General features: G+C 37.6%; 2 protein-coding genes and 2 long non-coding RNA genes across 7 annotated transcripts in view; 2 read left to right on the top strand and 2 right to left on the bottom strand.

The window, feature by feature from the left end:
• Nucleotides 1-5,930, top strand: part of LOC139189171 (uncharacterized) — a 71,910-nt gene extending 65,980 nt beyond the window's left edge. Inside the window, exon 2 of the long non-coding RNA XR_011572807.1 lies at nt 5,362-5,930. This is a non-coding gene — a long non-coding RNA (uncharacterized lncRNA). The remainder of the gene's footprint in view (nt 1-5,361) is intronic.
• LOC103406146 (putative receptor-like protein kinase At3g47110) lies at nt 3,033-8,668 on the bottom strand. Of its 4 annotated transcripts, none has more exons than XM_070807500.1 (5): nt 8,288-8,668; nt 7,558-8,173; nt 7,371-7,447; nt 3,705-6,376; nt 3,033-3,594 (listed from the first exon to the last, which is right to left on the bottom strand). In XM_070807500.1, the coding sequence occupies exons 3-5, from the start codon at nt 7,406-7,408 to the stop codon at nt 3,227-3,229; spliced, it is 3,078 nt and encodes a 1,025-aa protein (XP_070663601.1). In that variant the 5' UTR covers nt 7,409-7,447; nt 7,558-8,173; nt 8,288-8,668; the 3' UTR covers nt 3,033-3,226. The 4 variants fall into 4 exon arrangements, 3 of the variants coding, with proteins under 3 accessions (XP_070663601.1, XP_070663602.1, XP_070663603.1); XM_070807501.1 differs by having other exon boundaries at nt 8,055-8,173; XM_070807502.1 differs by lacking the exons at nt 7,371-7,447; nt 7,558-8,173; nt 8,288-8,668 and adding an exon at nt 6,541-6,707.
• A 1,512-nt stretch (nt 8,669-10,180) lies between these two features.
• On the top strand, nt 10,181-11,756 carry LOC114819496 (uncharacterized). Its single transcript, XR_003766701.2, has 2 exons — nt 10,181-11,236; nt 11,505-11,756. It is a non-coding gene; the product is annotated as an uncharacterized lncRNA (long non-coding RNA).
• Nucleotides 11,757-12,947: 1,191 nt separating this feature from the next.
• On the bottom strand, nt 12,948-20,014 carry LOC103426301 (RHOMBOID-like protein 1). Its single transcript, XM_070808363.1, has 7 exons — nt 19,820-20,014; nt 16,107-16,216; nt 15,349-15,412; nt 15,090-15,261; nt 14,275-14,436; nt 13,923-14,043; nt 12,948-13,530 (listed from the first exon to the last, which is right to left on the bottom strand). Exons 1-7 carry the CDS (start codon nt 20,012-20,014, stop codon nt 13,281-13,283), a joined length of 1,074 nt encoding a protein of 357 aa, XP_070664464.1. The 3' UTR covers nt 12,948-13,280.
• Nucleotides 20,015-20,320: the final 306 nt, after the last annotated feature.

Genomic DNA, 20,320 nt, shown 5'->3' with positions numbered 1-20,320 from the left:
ACTTACCTGGCATTACTCTCGAGTACTCATCTTCAACATCTTATGCTTCTTGGGAAGATATTGCATTTGCCTGAGGAACAGATAGGGCAAGTGAGAAGGATACAAGGAAGCATGTGGAGACAAGCGTAACAGCACACGTGCCGATACATCCACTACTCTGTCAAAAGCAAAAGTATCCCATATCAACAGGGTCGAACGTACTCTAGATTTGATGGACTTGTTTTGACCCTCAAATTCTTCAGTCGGCCTTATACTCTGGAGGAAACCAGAAAACCCTCAAGCCAGTTCAAGAATAAGCTTGTGGAAAGTTACTTCTTCAAAAGCAAAAGTATCTCATATCATCTCTTCTCATTTTTCTTCTCTTTATCCTTCATGCTGCCTGCAAGATAGGGAGAATGTGAACAATCAGCCAGAGCTCTGATTGCTTACCTTGTATCGCGCTTGACCAAGCCTGAAACTACAAGTAAGCTTCAAGTGAAATTGATACATTACCTTGTGCATCTCCACCAGTTAAAGATACCACCCCTGGATGGAGGAAGAGTACTTCCAGAGAAGATGCCACATCTACCTATGAGACAGATAAAGCAAGTCAAGAAGATACCACACTCCGGTACTTAGAAGTTTCGTGATTACGAGATCATTCTCCCACAACATTTCCTAATGTCATTTGTACTAAATCATTCACTTGTACTCACTAAAGGAGAGCTTGAACCTATGTACTTGTGTAAACCCTTCACAATTAATGAGAACTCCTCTATTCCGTAGATGTAGCCAATCTGGGTGAACCACGTACATCTTGTGTTTGCTTTCCTATCTCTATCCATTTATATACTTATCCACACTAATGACCGGAGCAATCTAGCGAAGATCACAAAAAGCGACAGTTTTCGCTACCTAGGATCTATCTTGCAAGAGAACGGAGAATTAGATGGAGATCTCAACCATAGAATACAAGCCGGATGGATGAAGTGTAAGAATGCATTCAGAGTGTTGTGTGACCGTCGTAGGCCACTGAAGCTCAAGGGAAAATTTTATAGGACGGCAATAAGGCTAGCGATGTTGTATGGCACAGAATGTTGGGCGGTGAAGCATCAACACGTACACAAACTGGGTGTAGCGGAGATGAGGATGCTTCGTGGGATGTGTGGGCACACGAGAAAGGATAAGATTGGGAATGAGGATATCCGAGGTAAAGTAGGAGTAGCCGAAATTGAAGGAAAGATGAGAGAAAATCGGTTACGATGGTTTGGACATGTGCAAATATGGCCTACTGACGCTCCGGTTCGAAGATGTGATTACGGGACAGATGTTCAGGGCCGAAGGGGTAGAGGAAGACCTAGGAAAACTTTGGAAGAGACCCTAAGAAAAGACTTAGAGTACTTGGATGTAACGGAGGACATGACACAAAACCGAGCGCAATGGCGTTTTAGGATTCATATAGCCGACCCCACTTAGTGGGAAAAGGTTTTGTTGTTGTTGTTATTGTTGAACTTTTTTCTTCATTTTGATTCAAATTTTTTTTTTTTATGTTCCTTTAAATAATTTGGAATTAGGCCTTTTATTTTGTGCGTTTTCTCTGTTATTTTATCCTCAGTTGAAAAGTGGAAGTCCGAACTTTTAGCTTAGAGAGAAAAAAAAACTGGTATGGTTCCTCACATGAGAAAAAAAACTTCAATTTTTTTTTCCTTAAAATTTTTGTTTTTATTAATTTTTTTCTTTCCACAAATTGTAGTTTTCCTTTGTTGCATTTGTCTGCTGCCCTCCACAATGAACGATCTGCTAAAGCTAATGTATTTGGTTTGAAAAGAACAAGACTAATTTTGTCAATTAGTATCTGCATTTTCACATCAATGTAAACTGACTGATGCTGAAGAGCGGATCTGAGGGAATCTGATTTCAATGGCGCACACGTGGTTGAAGGGTTGACGGGTTAGAGGGAGAGGTTCGCCGGGATTTATGGGAGAGGATTTTAGGCAAAGACGTGCAGGTGGGTGTGCCATCGGTCATAGGGTTGCTGGGTTGTTTTTTGTTGGGGGGGCGCGAGGAGAGGAGGTGATGAGGGGGACAGAGGGACTGACAGATTGACAATGCCTTCTCAAACCCTACTTTCCTCCTCCGTCTCGCAAACCACCTCGTGAGAACGACATAGACAATCTCGCCTCAATCGTATCCCTCATCGTCTTGCAAACCCCCATGGGCTTTAAAGTTGAAATGGCCATTTGCAAACCCTATTAACCATACCAACTAACTTGAACCCAATTCACTTCACTTATATGGAGGGGTTCATATGAGTAACGGTGAGATTAGTCCATTTTCAATAAACATGTTCAATCAACTTGAGGTTTAGGAGAACATTGCTTGGCTTTAGATCACAATGAACTATCGGTGTTTCGCTATGGTTATGAAAATAATCCAGTGCATAATAGCAACACCAATAACAATATCTTGGATGTATTGACTCTTACCTCTTCAATTACAGGAGGGGGATGCAACCACTCCTCTAAGCTCCTTTGGTGCATCATCTTATAAACTAGAGCCTTGAAATCATCATCGAGAAAACATGCAGATATGACCTTGAAGAGATTTTGATGCTTGATATTTCTCAAAGCCTCATATTTGGCTATGAGACTCTTTGATGCTCCGTGACGTAACAAGTTAAAACACCTTCATAGCTACAAGTACAAGCCGAGCTCTATTGTCAGTATAAAGAACCCTTTGTATACAAACTCGAAATTGCCAACACCAGTCAAATTACCTAAAGAAAACTCATCAGTGGCCTTTGAGAAAGTAGCATATGACACTTGCAAAGCAGAGCAAGTCTGAATACTAAAGGGATTATTAATTTCAAGCTATGAGCTAATCTTCTTTTCTTGGAACTCTTTAGACTTGCAATTGGGCAGCTTGAGATTAGGAATTCCCTTGCAGAATCCAAGATGATTTTATTGAATGTACGTAGAGGGTCTTGAGGTTATGTATCTTTCGAAAATTTAGAATCTGTCAATGTGAATATTCAACAATATTTTGGCACGAACTAGACTTTAATCGATGTGAATATTACACAAAAATACCAAGTACAAGTAGTAATACACTCTTCACACAATGAACCTCATTGGTGATTATTTACATTGCATACTTCCACATCAACCGTGGTAACAAAAAAGCTAGATTTCACAGGCAGGCAGTACACGAAATTTCGCTATCACAAAAGCACATAAAAATAAAGTTTCTATACAAGAAAAGTATTCCTAATGGAATGAAGTTCAGATGCCGCATCATTGATATTCTTTAGTCTATCTGTTGCGGATTCAGCAGAACAAACAATTCCAATTCTAAATATTGAACTCAAGCACACCTCAACTTTATGAATTCTCGCATTGCATTGATTTGGATTCTCGTTCGTGCCTCCTTGAAGAAGTGGTGCATCTGCAATCTCAGTAACTCGCTCGGGGAGAGCTATCTTGACAAAATTATGAAGGTTCAAGCTGTCACCAAACATGTTGTCTGTGGGTCTCTTCCCTGTAAACATCTCCAACAAGAGAATGCCAAAGCTATAGACATCACCATTCGTTGACACCTCACTCCCCATGCCATACTCTACAATTCATACATCACATTTGTGTATAAATAGTTCAGTTTGAATTTTGTAAATTAAATACCCCAAAATAAAAAAAGGAAATATAATGAAGTATATATCTAACATATACCTGGAGCCGCATAACCAACCGTTCCTCTTATTCCAACGGAACTTGTCTGACTCTGAATTGCTGAAACATTACTTGTTACTTGTGATAGAAACCTTGCTAATCCAAAGTCAGAAACATGGCCAGTCAATTCGTTGTCCAAGAGAACGTTGCTTGGTTTGAGATCACAATGAACTATTGGCGTTTCACAATGATTATGAAGATAATCCAGTGCACAAGCAACACCAATGGCAATTTCTAGCCTCTGAAGTAGACTTAACTTCTTGGGTACATGATCTCTTAACTCCTCAGTTCCAGTAGGTGGATGCAGCCACTCCTCTAAGCTCCCGTTGTCCATGAACTCATAAACTAGAGCCTTGAAATCATTACCATGAAAATCAACACTTGAACACACGGTTATAATCTGGACGAGATTTCGGTGCCTAATATTTCTCAAAGCTTCACATTCGGCTATGAAACTCCTCGAAGCTCCATGGCGTAACAAGTTAAACACCTTCACGGCAACAAGTTGAGCTTTATCATCCTCATCAAGAACTCCTTTGTACACAGACCCAAAGCTACCAACACCAATTAAATTAGCCTCTGAGAACCCGTCAGTAGCTTTGAGTAGAGTAGCATATGACACTTGCAGAATAGTGTTCCCCAAAGTGCTCAATGAAATTTCTTTCCTTTTCTTCCTTGACGAACAAAGAAAGAAATAGGAGAACACCATGGCTATTCCTAGAAGAGTAAGTCCAAATACTAAAAGGACTATTAGTTTCAAGCTACGAGACAATCTTCGTTTCTTGGTCTCTTTAGACTTGCACTTGGGAAGCTTTAAATTAGCAACAGGGCTGCATAGATTAGTGTTGCCAACAACTGAAATAGCAGTTGCATTTTTGAAAACACCTCCAGTTGGTACCACTCCCCAAAATTGATTGAATGATAAGTTCAGATTATTCAGGATTCTAAAGCCTTCTAAAAATTGTGGAATTTCACCTGAAAAATTATTGCGAGAAAGGTCTAGATCTCGAATCCCTCTCATTGAACTCATAGACAAAGGAATGGACCCGTTGAAGAAGTTTCCTTGCAAATGCAGGACTTCTAAACTCTCACAACCACCAAGGCTACTGGGGAGTTCTCCAGATAACATGTTATCAGAAAGATACAGTTCATTTAGACCATGGCAATTCCCAACCTCCGGGGGAAGGGAACCTGTGAAGAGGTTATTAGACAAGTCCAAAGCAATCGATAAGGAGGAGAGTCCTAAAACTTGTTTGGGTATTGTGCCATTAAGAAGGTTGTAAGAAAGAAACAACGCTTGCAACCCATGGCATTTCCCTAGACCTGAAGGAATGCTGCCCTCAAGATAATTTCCATCCAAATCAAGATCGTATAACTTGGTTAAATTGCTTAAGGAAGACGGAATATTTCCTGATAATGTGTTCGTGTAAATTTCTAATTCTCCAAGGTTTGAAAGCTTACCCATGTCAGAGGGGATGTTACCTGTGAAGCTATTATCCCCCCAATGCAACGATTCCAAGCTCACCAGGTGCCCTATCCCAGATGGGATGCTTCCATATATTTGGTTCTGTCGAGCCCAAAACAATTCAAGGTTGGTTGAGAGATTGGATATTGACATGGGCAATGTCCCTCCAAAATTGTTGTCGCTAATAAACAGCCTTCGTAACTGGGTGGCATTGGTCAAGTCCGAGAGAAAACTTAAGTCACCATCTTTACCGCTTCCAATATTATTATGTTGAATGTTGAAATGCTGGAGGTTGTGAAGCTTTTGGAGATTCGGTACCCGTCCGATTAGGTTGTTTCTCCCAACATCAAAGAACCAAACACTAGTGACATTGGATATTGAGGGAGGTATAGACCCAGTGAGTTGGTTTGAGTGGAAGTTGAAGATTCCGAGATTAGGAAGACTTTTGCCAATATCTGATGGAATACTCCCTTGAATTTGGTTAATTGGCATGTCAAATGTAACAAGAGAAGAGAAATTATAAATGGAGGAAGGAATGCTACCAGACAACTGATTTATGCCCAATCCCAAGAAGGTTAACTTTTTCAATTGGCCAAGAGAACTGGGGATGTTTCCCATCAAGTTATTACTGAGAAGACTCAGTCCCTGGAGAGACGAAAGGTTCCCTAAGGAAGGAGGGACCTTTCCCGTTACATTATTATAATTTAATGAAAAAAGTGTCAGCTTCGATAGCAATCCAATTTCTGGAGGAATTTTACCCACCAACTTGTTGCGAGTGAAATTCACAACGATAAGGTTGAAGCAATGTGATATATTGTGTGGAATACTACCATTAAACGAGTTACCGTCTAAACGCAATACCTGCAATCTACGCAAATTCCCAATTTGTGGAGGAATTTCATGACTGAAGCTGTTGTTTTGCAGCCACAGCTCCCTTAGAAAACTTAGATTTCCAATGTTTGGGGATAGTTTCCCTACCAGATTTTGAGATTGCAGATCCAGGTTAGTGACCCTTTGGCGATGTCGTCGACTGCACGTCACACCATGCCACATGCAAAAGTGCATGGATTCGTTCCAGGAGCTCATCACGTTGTAATTATGGAGATCTTGCTTTATTTGAGCTTTAATGGCAAGCAGCGCCAGCCTATCTGTCGCATTCCCTCCGAGTCCCGATTGCACGGAGCTCCAACAGCAAACGAACACTTCACTGAAAAGCAAGTATATTAAGATCAATTTCAAAACCAAAACCCCCATTCCTGATCTGGTTAAGAAAGAAATAGAGAGATGGGTGTTGAGTTGTGAATTTGGTGAGTTCCATTTGTTGCATGACAAGGAAATTTATAGAAGGATAGGATCATAGGAGGAACTTACACCACAGTTTCTGGTTCTTGAAATTCAAATATGAGAAGGAATACTAGGACCTATTGTCTGGCACTTTCGGTACGCCAAGGACCAAGACCATTAAAGCACCTTGATTCCAGTAGCTGACTGGAAACATTTGGCAACCATCCAAAATGAAAAAAAAAACAAATACATAGAACCCTATATTTTGGTCACATCAGACGTCACGCTGGTGTCACTTAATATGAAAGTTACCTTGCAGGACGACCCTAGCTATGAATGGAAATTTCGAAGTCTCTACGTTTTTTGAGTGGCTGGACTGTGAGACTGCTGATTTTCTCATAGTTCCCCTGAAGTATATCATTGCAAGAAAGCTTGTTGTGGATCCCACCTTTTTAAAAATTGTAACAGTTACTAGTGAGATCAAGCTTTCTTAATTTTTAAATTTCATGGGGGCTCAACACTCCTAAGCATTGATTGAAAATTGTAACATGAAGGTTTAAGTTCTCATTAAACACGTTGTCAGTGGGTCTCTCTCTAGTAAACATCTCTAGAAAGAGAATTCCAAAACTGTAGACATATCCAGTTATTAACGCCTCACTTTAGATACCATAGTTAATGGCAGGGCCGGTCCTAAGTTTTTTTGGTGCCCAGTGCGAAAGCTCAAAATGTGCCCTTTTTTAATACAGAAACATATCTTTAAAAAAAAATATTTCACGAGGATAATCACATGTATGTGTAAAAAAATTCATCACTAATCACATGCAAAATGACTTCCAATTTCTGTCATGTATGTGTAAAATTTTATTCACATCAACCAAATTATGGTTCAAAACAAATGGATAATCACATATACAAACCTGCAAATGGCTTTTGACTTCATCGTTAGTAAACCCATCAACCTTCATTAACTCTCTAATTTGTTTTGGTGTAGCAGCTGCAAGAAAAAAAAAACAATCACATAATGCATTAAACACACATCCAATACATCCCAATCCAATAAGATATTCATCCAATCATATAAAATAGAGGTATTCATCAATTTACCCCTGAACTTGTAAGGATTGGCCAACACAAAGCAAAGAGTGGCCAACACAAATCTCCCTGTGCAACATTTCCAGAAAAACGTTTTTGAAATCTTCATTGGTATCCATTTGCAAATCCACAAAGACAAGTATATAATGTTTCATATCAATCACATTGACAAACAAACTAAACAACCTCCTCAAAATTTTAACCCAAAAAATGTACCAAATTTGATATTTATTAAAATAATCAAAGCAACTAAACAAAAACCAAAATTGAAAGTAATAAAAATAAATTGACCCATAAAAAATCTCTAAGATTAACAGCAGTCACCTCTACAAGAATTGAGCAGAAAAATTTAGCATCTCAACCGCATCCAATTCAAAGAAAATATATCCTATACACATTTAACTATGGAACCAATGTTTTCTCTATTTAAGAAAGTACATAATTTGTTTTGAGAAAGCATCTCAATAACCACTCAAAGTTCATTTATTCAAGAAGAACTTAACATTTACCTTCCCGTCCGAGTCAATGTCAAACGAGGATAAAATGATTCCTTTAACAAACTTCACTCCTTTGAATCCGTAAAATTCTTCATAAAAACTTGTGATCTTGGGTGTGAATAATTGGGCCACTGACATAGTATAACAAATAATTCAATTAATCAAGAATTCAATTCATCAACAACAACAATAATTCTATACATCAAATTATGAATTAATAATTCAAATTTTAAAAATTAATTTACCTTAAAACTCAAAAGGGTTGGTGAATGCACTGAATGAGAAGAACAAGAACCTGTGGAAGCTGCATCGCAGCAGCTTGCAGTGAGAGAAAGCCAGAGCTCAAAGGGACAATCGGACAGAAATGGCAGGGAGGGTCAGAAACAAAGTGGGGAGGGTGGGGGGATTAGGAACTTAGGGTTAAGTTTAAAGAAAACTAATGAAAAGGCTTGAAAACTTTGAGTTTTAATGATAAGGACAAAATAAAGGGTAAAGTGAATAGTACCAGGATTGACTTTTTAGTGTAAAAATGTGGTTTTTCGTTAAAGTGAACAGTACCGGGTGCTTTTCGTTAAAGTTCCCTAGGTTTAATTAATTGGGGGATGGATGGGCTGTTAGGGGATGGGCTTTGACAAAAAAAAAATTGGGGGATGGGCCGTACTCTTTTGTCAAACTTGGGCTGGACATATTTTTATTTTTATTTTTTATATATATCTAATTATATGGATTTTTATTTTTTGGTGCCCCCTTCAATATTGGGCCTGGACACCCGCTCCGTTTGCACTGGGCCTGGGCCAGACCTGGTTAATGGTTCTTGAAAATTCAAATATGTGAAGGAATAAGTCCAAGTAAATGATAATAACTTCGGCTTTTGTTTTAGACGACTTCACTAGCTTACTTCCACTATAGTCTGGCACTTTCGGTGCGCCAAGGACCAAGACCATTAAAGCACCTTGATTCTAGAAGCGGACTGGAAACATTTTGGCAAACATACATAATATAATAGCATTATCATCCATAATTCATTTTGGCAATCATCCAAAATGGAAAACCAAATACATGGAACCCAATATTTTCTCACATCAAACGTCACGTTAGTGTCACCGAATATAAAAGTTACCCTAGGATCATAGGAGGAATACTGCCACTAAACGACAAGGAAATTTATAGAAGGATAGGATCATAGGAGGAACTTACACCACAGTTTCTGGTTCTTGCAAATTCAAAGATGAGAAGGTATAAGTCCAAGTAAATGATAACGACTTCGGCTTGTTTTTTTAGAAGACTTCACTAGGTTACTTCCACAACTGGGACCAAGACCATTAAAGCACCTTGAGTCCAGAAGCTGACTGGAAACATTTTGGCAACCATACATAATAGCATTATCATCCATAATTCATTTTGGCAATCATCCAAAATGGAAAAACAAATACATGGAACCCAATATTTTCTCACATCAGACGTCACGTTAGTGTCATCTAATGTGAAAGTTACCCTAGCAAGGTGACCCTAGCTATGAATGGAAATTTTGAAGTCTGTACGTTTTATGAGGCGCCAGACTGTGAGATTGCTGATTTTCTCCTAGTTCCCCTAAAGTATCATTGCAACAAAGCTTGTTGTGGATGCAACCTTTTTAAAAATGGTAACAATTACTAGTGAGATCAAGTTTTCTTAATTTTTAAACTTCATGGGGGCTCAAGTCTCTAGCAAGAGAATTCCACCACTGTAGACATATCAAGTTATTAACGCTTCACTTCCCAAATATTGTTAGCAAATTGAGAACAAAATAGTTGAATTATGCAAAAACTTTAAAAGAAAAAAAAAAGAGATTGTGGAGAGGATGTGAATATTTACCTAAAACCACATAATCAATCGTTCTTGTTATTTCGGCAGAACTTGTCTGTTTTGTTGAAGCTTTTATACTGTTCAGTTGTGAGAGAAACCTTGCTAATCAAGGTCAGAAACATGCAAGCCCGACCCAAGCCCAGTGCCACAGGGGCAACTGTCCAAGACCCAAAACTGAAAGGGGCACCAAAAAAATATAACCTAAATAACTAGGTATAAAAAAATAATAAAAAAGTCTAGAGCCCAACTAGGCAAGAGCCTAGGAAAGAAGAAAAAAGGCCCAGGTTTTGGGCGTTACCCCAAAAAAAAAAATTGACATTAGAGGACCACTCGATGATCCAGGTTTTGGGCATTATAAGGATGATACTTGGGTACTCTCCAGGGATTACCCAATATACACACTATCTTATGTGACACAATAATATAAAAACACCTAGCCAAACTTAATCTTCAAATACTTAACCAATTCTTTAGCCAAATACTCACTATTGTGTTAGCCAAACACCCATCTTCATTCACAACACAGAGATCTAAACCACCAGCACCAGCGACGGTCCTCTCCCACCGCCAGTGGCCACGGTCCTCGCCGCACAATCACCTGCAACGGTCCCACTACCACCAACCACGGTCCTCTCCCACCAGGCCACCACCTCCAGCCACGGTCGTCTCCCACCACAGACCAGTGTCCTCGCCCACCACCATCAGCCACCGTCCCTTGCCGGAACTCATGGCACCTTCATCGTTGTAAAATCTGGATCTCACGTGAGAGTAGAAAACCGTGAAAAGAAGAGCACCCAACCCCACGAGCCATCGTCCTCTCCGTATGAAAATCAAGGAACCCATATTTTTGGATTACCAGATTGGGCTTCTGGAAATGGAATCTTCCACCATAGTTAGATTGCCATGATTTGAAAATGAAAGTGTTTCTCTGATTGTGTGCTTTGGCGAGGAAGAAGGTGAGTGTTTGGCTACAGGAATAAAGGATGTTTGGTTACGTGTTTGAGAGATTTAAATAAGGACAGATGTCGTTTTTTTATTGTACCACATAAGTGAGTGTGTATATTGGGTACTCCCGGAGAGTACCAAGTATTATCCACATTATAATCAACAAAAAAACAAAAAAAACAAAACAACATTAAAGGGACCACTCGGTCCCCACTAACCCTAACTCCCATAAATCCCCATTTCCCCAACTTCTTCCTGCGGTCCTGACCCCCTGACTCCCTTTCACCAGCAAGCTGTTGCAGCACAGGAGGTCCCTGTCCGGCTGTCCTCAGCTCAGCGCCAAGCCCATTGGCTGCTGTGCAAGAGCACTCACTCACCACCAACCCTTCTTTTTGAGTTTTGAGGTAAACTAATTTTTAAATTTTGAATTATCAATTCATAATTTCATATAAAATTTTGCAAGTGACATATAATTATATGATAATTAATGTATAGAATTGTTGTTGTTGATGAATTGAATTCTTGACTAATTGAATGATTTCATTTCATTTCAAACCCAATTTTTAGGTTCAATTTTTATAATATGTTAAACTATGTGTTAGTGTTTTTATAATATATAATATGTGTTGGAATGATAATTTTGATAGGAAATTTTTGTTATATCATGTGTAGGTAATTTTTGCAAACAAATTATCGAAGTCATGTCTTTTAGGAAACAATTTTCTAGTAATATGAAAAGGAAAAAAAAGGCAAAGGATAATGAAATTTCAAGGAGCTTCGTTAGGAATGGTTGTATATGATTGTATTTTTTATTGTCGGGGTTTAGGTACTATGTTCCTCCCCGTTGTATATTTTCTCAAGTAATATAATTTGGGCGTGAGGGCCTAGCCCCCCAGCTTCGACTGGGTTCCAGCTCTCGTTAAATTTTTTTTTTTTAAACATATGTTTTCGTATTAAAAAATGACACATTTTGAGTTTTCGCACTGGGCAACCAAAAACTCAAGACCGGCCCTGGAAACATGTCCAATACTCGACTTGTTGTACAAAAGAACAGTACTTGGCTTCAGATCACAATGAACTATTGGTGTTTCACAATGATAAGATAATCGACTAATCAAGAGCACAAGCAACATCAATGGCAATGCTGAGCCTTTGCAAAAGATTTAAACTCTTGGGTGCCTCTCTTGCTTCTTCAATATCAGTCGGTGGATGCATTCACTTCTCTAAGCTTGCTTTTTCCATGTAGTCATAAACCAAAGCCTTGAAATCATTACCCGGAGAATCAACACTTGAACATGCAGTTATAATCTTGACGATAACCCATCAGTAGCCCTTAGAGAACTCCCTTTACGGCAGTTAAACACCTTTACGGCGGCAACCAATTGAGCTCTATCATCAACATTGAGAACTCCCTTGTACACAACCCCAAAACTTCCAGCACCAATCAAATTAGCCTCCGATAACCCATCAGTAGCCCTTAGCAGAGTAGCATGTGAAACTTGCAAATAAGTGTTTGTTATTGTACTTGACGAAATTTCTTTCCTTTCCTTTCTTGACGAACAAAGAAACAAATACGACAAAACACTAAAGGGGATCATTTAATGTCAAGTTTCGAAATGATCCTCCCTTATTGGACTTGCACTTGCATTTAGAGATTGCCACCAACTCCGTAAAATTGTCTATTTCTGATTCACCCTTTAAAGTCCAACTTCGCCAAAAACCAAAGTAATTCATACTTGTTTTTTCATCTAATTGTTATCCAATAAATAAATGAACTATGTTTTTCAGTTAAATACTGAAATTTTGACAATGTTAATTAAATGGTTAAACGATTTTTTATTTAGTTGATTTTTTTTGTCAAAGTTGGTCTCTAAAGGATGAACTAGAAAGTATACATGTGTCCGATCATCTTGCAACATTCCAAAATGAGAGAGAGAGCCAAGAAGGTAGAGTGCAAAGGTCCGATTGAGAGGATCTGTAACATCCCACATTCAACAAACTTAGGTATGGTGAGTAAATTGCATGTTTGAGTAGTTCTATATGGCAAGTAAATTTCATAGTTATCGGTATGGGTTTCAACTGTTATGAATAGTAGAAAAGAGGTACAAAGGCAGTAAAAGAATGAAAAGAATAATGACAATGAGAACCATTGCTTGGTGAATACACAAGACTATTTTACCCAACAAAAAACAAAAGAAAAATAAAGAATACTTACTACAAGAATGAAGCATATCAATCAACATTCTATCAACTCTGAAATCTGTACATGTATGGTCAACTGCAAAGCTCAGCATATAGCTGCTGAGTCCGGGAGGGGCTGGAATCCGACAATGAATATGTTCCATTTCTACTGTTGCTTACCACGTTAAGTTCAGCTGATTCCCTATCCGGCTCGATTGCAAGATTGGTGCATATATGCATATAAAGAACAAATATGTCAGTACAAAATCAAATTATAGTACTAACAAAGTACGTTGCAGAAGCAATTTCCATGATCATATTAATAAGCAAGCACTTATGTCTATCAAATATTAAGGCGGAAGTTACTATGCGCAGAAAAGTACGGCATATTATCAGAAAATAAATATTTTGTGACTTGCAATTCCATTTTGATGTAGGGACATAGCTCAAATAATGACACCAGGAAAAGTCGTTTAGATTAAACCCTCGAAAAAGAGTAACCAAGCCAAGAGTATACCTGTAAAAAACATGACTTCTGTCAGAAAATGCCTGCATATACGAGGAAAATGAACCTTTATTTCCAATAACAAAACAACAAAGTACTGCCAACATATGCAATCCAAAACAGCGAAGTAGAAGCTGCTATCAACAAAGTGATCAATTAGTATTACACAGAGAATAGCGATAACACAATGCCTTCTCCAAACCATTCTGATGAGAAACAAGCAGATACAGAGCCTATTCGCAATGAAAAGACACATGATATCTATATATCTACGCAAAATCCTGTTCCCTGATATGATAAAAAAAAATGTGCACACGTCAACTGTGGCTACCAGATTCTCATGCAGGGAGTCGATTAGGTTCATGAAGTCAAACAGTTAAATCACAGATCGAGGAGGAGCTTACCCAACAACCAATAGTATCAAAGAGAGGATCAACAATACATATTGATACGTCTTGTGTTTAGATTTAACTGGAGTAGTAACACGTCCAGGGGGAGCATTCCGTTGGGTAAGCCATTTAAATTGGGGGCGGATCAAAAACAAAAATCCAAGAAGAAATCCGGAGACAAATTCTCCAATATGAGCAAAGTTGTCCACGTGTGGTAGAATTCCCACTGCTAAGTTTATTATGATGATGAAAAGGAGAGTAAGCAATGCTGCTAACTGCGGATCAAAATCTGAAACTGTAAGATCAAAGGGTCGTGCACATACTATAAAGAGGTACATCATTGAGTATACAGAAACTTTATTTTCCTTATTTACATACATTGTCCAATTTGATATGAGCTCTGAAAGCATGCTTCCTAATAAACCAAAAAGTGCACTAGAAGCACCAACAGAAATACCATATTGAATAAAAAGAGCTGAAAGCAAACTCCCACCAAAACCAGACATGAGATATAGGAAACCAATTCGAACTGCAGAAGAATAAATCAGAAAAACATCAGAATTTCAAACCAATTAGTTAAAACAGTTCATCAAAACAACTGTACATGATGTAGATCAGCATCAAACTATTATTTTTTTCAATTTTTCAAATACACGGCATCTTGAAACATTTCAAAATGAGGCGCCATGTCTACAAGTACAGGATATCCAAAACAATCTTTGTTCCCACAGATGTGATGGAACTGAAATAATCTCTCAGCTTCTGTTTCAAGCAATTTTATTCTGTAAAATGGAATACTATGTCTAAAACTAAAGTTTGAACCCCATCTTCGGTGTATAAATTCTTTTCTTTGCTCACCGCTGAATAAAATGTCCTCTTGTTTCCATCAAACCAAACAACATACCGGTGTAAGTTATAATGCAACCAGCACTACATGACCACTACTCTAGGATTACAATTCAATAAACAAATGCATAGAAATCCTCTGTAGAAAAATCGCAAGGTAGCTAAAGCCATCCGGAAAGTTTTTCTCTTCTAGATTTATGAAAGAAGTTTTCCACTTGGTAACTAATTTATTATTCTACAGTTTATGTCGTGTGCTTTATCTTTTACTACAAACACTTATGGATGTGGCCATACATGCATGATAACATACATGAAGCTAAAAATCCAGATGCACACCAAATCCAAATTCTTGCTCAAGCAAATTTCCAATGAATACAAGACTCAGCATATTGGCAAGCATATGGAAAACTCCAGCATGTAACCACATACATGAGATCAGCCTCCATCTCTGGTGTTGATGAACCACTCTTTGCACACCGCCGCGTCTAGAGCACCCATCTTTTCTAACCTTCAAGATGAAAACACATGAGAAACAAGTATGCAATTGAGACCTATTGACCCTTATGGGGCATGTCTATAGCTCTTATTTCCAAACAGATGATAGCTCCCTCGCCCTTGTAGTGCTAGTTTTAGCAGTTATAGACTTTGGATGATGCATACTGAAATGAGCACATTAAACAGCTTAAAAGAAAACAAGTCCTATAAGAATGCATACCCGCTCTTACCAGAGATATTAAGACAAAACAATTTCCATGATCATTCTACCATTGGCCTCACAGACCCAGGAAAGTCGAACGAAAATGAAAATTTTGAAACCAAGTCGCTAAAGAACACTTATGTAAAACTTTAACCCTATAACATACTACAGGGGACATTTTGATTAACATAGCAATCTAATCAAACCACGTAGTTAACTACTGCAGCTCTTCAAGCACCTTTCTTCTTTGTTCAAGCATTTCCGATACGCCGACATCAATCAAGCATGGCCTGAATGTCACTAAATACCTAAAACCCTCATTACCCCTCAAGCTCCTTTAAGGTTCTCAACTAATCGTAGATTCGCTTGTATATTCACTAGGTTTCCCAAGTCCAACATTGATTAAAACCAGAATTACATCAAGCTTCATGCAGTTCAACTATTTTCTTTACACATATATCTAATATAACCAAAATTCCAAATCCACCAAGTCACTAAATTTGCCAAAAAGACATAACTTTCACATTACTCTTACCTAAAAAAGTATCGACCTTGATTGATCCCACTCTAATTTCACAAAAAAAATAAAACCAGTCCAACTATCCAACCCTCCTCATCATTATTTCATCAAAAACACACAAACAAAAGCAACTTACATGAAATAGGACCGCCATTGCGTCAGTTCCCCACTATCCACAACTAAAATATTCCAAATTTCCACATGCGAGCACCCAACAAATCCCAAAACACAAATTTCAATCCAAAACTGCAAACCCCAACAATTTTAAACACAGAAACTAATAAAAGAGTGAAGCTTTACGTGGTTGAAGACGCCCAAGAAGTGGGTTTTCCTTGAAAGGCTGAAAGGAGAGGCGATGAGATTTTCAACGGAAAGGACTCTGGATCCCTTCCACGAAATCCATAAGACAGGGATCGGACCCTTAAAATTTGATCTAACCTATTATATAACTGCTCCTTTTTGTAACTTCAACCAAATTTAAATGGTCTGGATCTTGAACTTGATGGATTTGGTGAAAGAGAGCCGGAGATGATCCCTTTCCATTTTCAACTACTTTCATCGCATCACATGTCATTAGTAATATCAGCTCAGATTTTTGTTTAAGGGGGTGTATTCAATTAGGAATTTGAAAGATTTTAATGGATTTATAAATCCATGAATTTTAAGAAAACTAATGAAAAAGGCTTAGAAACTTTGAGTTTTAATGAAAAACCACCCTATAACTTTATTTAATGGTTAATACAAATCCTAATATTAAACAAGTGGCCTAACCAAAATAACAAATTGATTTCTCTATTTTGCCCCTGACGTTTTTGGGTTATGTTAGTTTTGTTTTCCGTTAGTTTAGTCATGTCGAAGAACTGAGTTATAAAGGCCAACCACTTCACTTTTGCAGATTTTTTAATTTAGGGTTTTGCTTTGATTGCTTTCTGTTATCTAGATGGGGATTTTTGGCCTTTAGGAACTCGATCAAATTAGGTTTTTTTTCTTCTTGTTCCTGTTCAAAGAATCAAGCATAGAAGAAGAGGAGATGGCGACAGAATCATTGGAGGGAGAAGAGGATGCAAAGCTGACGAGAGGGAACCAACTGCTGATAGTCGACGACAATCTCAGAGAAATGGGCAAGAAGGCCCGGCGAAGAAACAGAGAAACCGGAAATCACTTACAATTCTTCAATTCTTGTTAATTACTATTACTAATAACTGCTATCTTTTTGGGCCCCCTAGCTAAGATATGGGATGTTCGTTCAAATCTCTTACCTATCCTCATATGAAGAGTGCAATTTTGGTTTTTGGGATGACATTAAGAAGTCGGAAGAAGTTAAAATAGAGTTTTGATTTGATATGAAGCAGCCTTGCAATATTCTGTTGTTCTTCTGTCTTTGTCAATCAGAAAAACAGGAAGATGTAATCCAAAAAAAACCAAATGGGTGTTTGGGATTTAAGATTTGATACCTGGGTTCTGGGATTGGATCGAAGAAAACGATTGATCCCCATATTTTTTAAATTTCTTTTATCTTCTGCAACAAACCATGCAAAGAAAGAGAGTTCAACGGGGAGTCTCTGAGGCCCTTTGGTGACTAGTCAGTCTTTCTACACTAAAGTGAAATGAAAGATGCTACCAAATGTGTCTCAGACTCTCAATACGTTTCAATACCACATTGCCCACTACATTTGCCTTTATTATCCAAATCACCCTTGCTTAATAATGATGGTGATTACATATATCATCATTGACTCTGCTGCACAAGTGGAAATGTGGGATTTGCTTGTAACAATATTTCCCATTCAAGCGATATTTTAATATAATATTGTTACATAAAAAAGAATTTGAATATGAATGTTTACACCATCTAGTTAACTTGTCTACGTCTAGGACTACATTATTTTGTAATTAGCAAAATATAAACTTAAAACTATTGTGAGTTGAGGAATGTGATCCAGCGAAGAAACAAAGAGACTGGAAATGTCGGACCTTGAACTGAAACCGGATGGAATCCCTAGACGACATTCGAAGCGCCATGAGGAAGTTTCTCTTTGTAATCTATGTATCGTCAGTTGCTCATACATTTGGTCGCAAAATTTGATATTGTTAATAAAAATGGCAGAGTTCTACATCCATGGATTTTGCTTATCGATACATAAGCTTATATAATGTTTTAGGTGGTGGCGCTCATTTGGTGTAGGTGGTGTTGAATACCAGAATTTTTCCATCATTGAGATCCCACCGAAGCGCCTTCGATTTGGGAGATGATGTCAAATCCAAGACAACTAGAAGACGTAAAGATGAAGCATGAGAAGATGGTGGGATCCAAGTTTTGGGTGCTGGTTTGATTTTGGTTTGTCACGGTGATTTTAATGGTGATGCGGTGCGGCTGTGATGTGGTCTACAACTAGAGACGTGAAAAGAGAGAGAAAAGATGGTTGGGAAGGTGAAGAAATAACTACACTATTTCTGCAACTGAATCAAGATAACTCACACTATTTTTGGAACAATAGCAAAATAGGTCACACTATTTCAGAAACTGAATCAAAATAACCCACATTGTTTCTGGAACTACAACAAAATAACTCACACTGTTTCTCAGATTGATCCAAAATAACCCACCCTATTTTTTTTTTTTGCAAATAACCCACACTATTTCTGGAACTATAGCAAAATAATCAACATTATTTCTGAAACTATAGCAAAATAGCCCACACTATTTCTTAAACTATAGCAACATAACCTACACTATTTTTGAAACTGAACCAAAATAACTCACACTATTTCTAAAACTATAGGAAAATAACTTACATTATTTCTGAAATTGAACAAAAATAAACTATACTATTTCTTAAACTGAACCAAAATAACACACATTATTTTTGAAACTACATTAAAAAATAGGGAACTTTCATGAAAATGGCTTGAGCTCAGTTTATTTTAATAAAAAAAACCATGCTATAACTTTATTTAATAAAAAAACTTAAATTTTAATGAAAACCCCTTAAATTTTAATAAAAGGACAAAAGAACTTAATTTTTAATGAAAAAAGATATAATTTTAATATTAAAAAAAAATTAAAAATCTGACGCGGGGACGTACGCGTCCTCACACAAACAAACTGTTTATGAAACTTCCTACACTGTTTATGAAACTTAGGACACTGTTTATGAAATTTACTACATTGTTTATGAAAATTTATGACACTATTTATGAAGAAGAAGGCACCATTGAAGCCCAATGGAGAAGAGGAGGGATTGATACGGATGGCTGTGGCGAATTCATGCCCAATGGAGAAGAGGGCACCATCAAAGCCCTCAAGGGCCTCACCTTTTCGATGGTGGATGTTCTGTTGTGTTGCACATCCTTTCAACCACTACAGTTATGCACACGCGTTCCTTTCTCTCTTACATTTTAAATGCAAAATCAATTTGAACTCTGAAGAAATCTCTATTTCTTCCTTTTATCAATGTTGGCATTAGGTTTTGTGAAAACTTTACAAAAGTAGTCCACATATATTAGCACAGATGATGACTCAGTTAATTCAGGTTTTTCCATTATTTTAACTTTAGTCACATTTTGCAGCCTGGATATCTTCGTGATCTTTCGGGCATTACATCGAACACTTGGCAGACGCGCTAAGCGGAGCAGAATTTCTTCAACTTATTGGCCGCAGATTCGTCCTCTGAGTACTGCAATCACAAGAATATGTGACATTCAAAGTGTATGCATACTTTGGAAGAAAGGATTATGTATCAGTATCTAAAGCATTAATCATCCTAACCATAACAGATAGCATTATGGGGTTATATCAAATCGATCTCTAAGTTGTTTGGTATTAAAATTAGTTAAAAGATAGCTTACCAGGAGCAATATATCCATATGAACTGCAACTACAGACATAGTCGTAGACTGTGGCATGTCCATCACCTTTGCCAACCCGAAATCCCCAACACGGGATTCAAACTTGTGGTCAAGAAGAATGTTATTGGACTTTATATCACGGTGAAAGATTATCGGTTTGGTATGTATTTGAGGATAATCTATTGTTACAGACATAATGCTTTAGAAACTTACTTGGCGTAGTAAGTAGAGGCCGCACCAAATTTTTGTTATGTATTTTCTTTCTTTCTTTTGTCCTTATCATTAAATAAAGTTAGTAGGTGGGTTTTGGTTAAAACTCAAATTTTTGAAGTCTTTTTCATTAGTTTTCCTTAAAAAATAACCCACACTATTTTTGAAACAGAACCAAAATAACTCATATTATTTCTAAAACTACAACAAAATAGCCCACACTATTTATGAAAACTAAACCAAAATAATCTACACTATCTCTGGAAGGGAACAAAATAAACATTATTTTTG

This window comes from Malus domestica, chromosome 11 (assembly GCF_042453785.1).
Source record: "Malus domestica chromosome 11, GDT2T_hap1".
Taxonomy (NCBI): domain Eukaryota; kingdom Viridiplantae; phylum Streptophyta; class Magnoliopsida; order Rosales; family Rosaceae; genus Malus; species Malus domestica.
Note: the sequence above shows the minus strand (reverse complement) of the source record. Positions and strands in the feature narration are given on the sequence as shown.

What these genes read in the sequence shown, in the direction of transcription:
- LOC103406146 (XM_070807500.1), bottom strand. Translation starts at nt 7,408, where the DNA reads ATGGGTTTACTAACGATGAAGTCAAAAGCCATTTGCAG. An exon ending in AAGTCAAAAGCCATTTGCAG is followed by an intron (nt 6,377 to 7,370) that starts GTTTGTATATGT and finishes CTTGCTTTTCAG; the next exon opens with TGAAGTGTTCGTTTGCTGTT. An exon ending in GGTTGGTTATGCGGCTCCAG is followed by an intron (nt 3,595 to 3,704) that starts GTATATGTTAGA and finishes TATGAATTGTAG; the next exon opens with AGTATGGCATGGGGAGTGAG.
- LOC103426301 (XM_070808363.1), bottom strand. Translation starts at nt 20,014, where the DNA reads ATGTCTGTAACAATAGATTATCCTCAAATACATACCAAACCGATAATC. An exon ending in TTGGACAATGTATGTAAATA is followed by an intron (nt 14,044 to 14,274) that starts AGGAAAATAAAG and finishes TGATCCGCCCCC; the next exon opens with AATTTAAATGGCTTACCCAA. An exon ending in TTGATACTATTGGTTGTTGG is followed by an intron (nt 13,531 to 13,922) that starts GTAAGCTCCTCC and finishes TGTTTTTTACAG; the next exon opens with GTATACTCTTGGCTTGGTTA.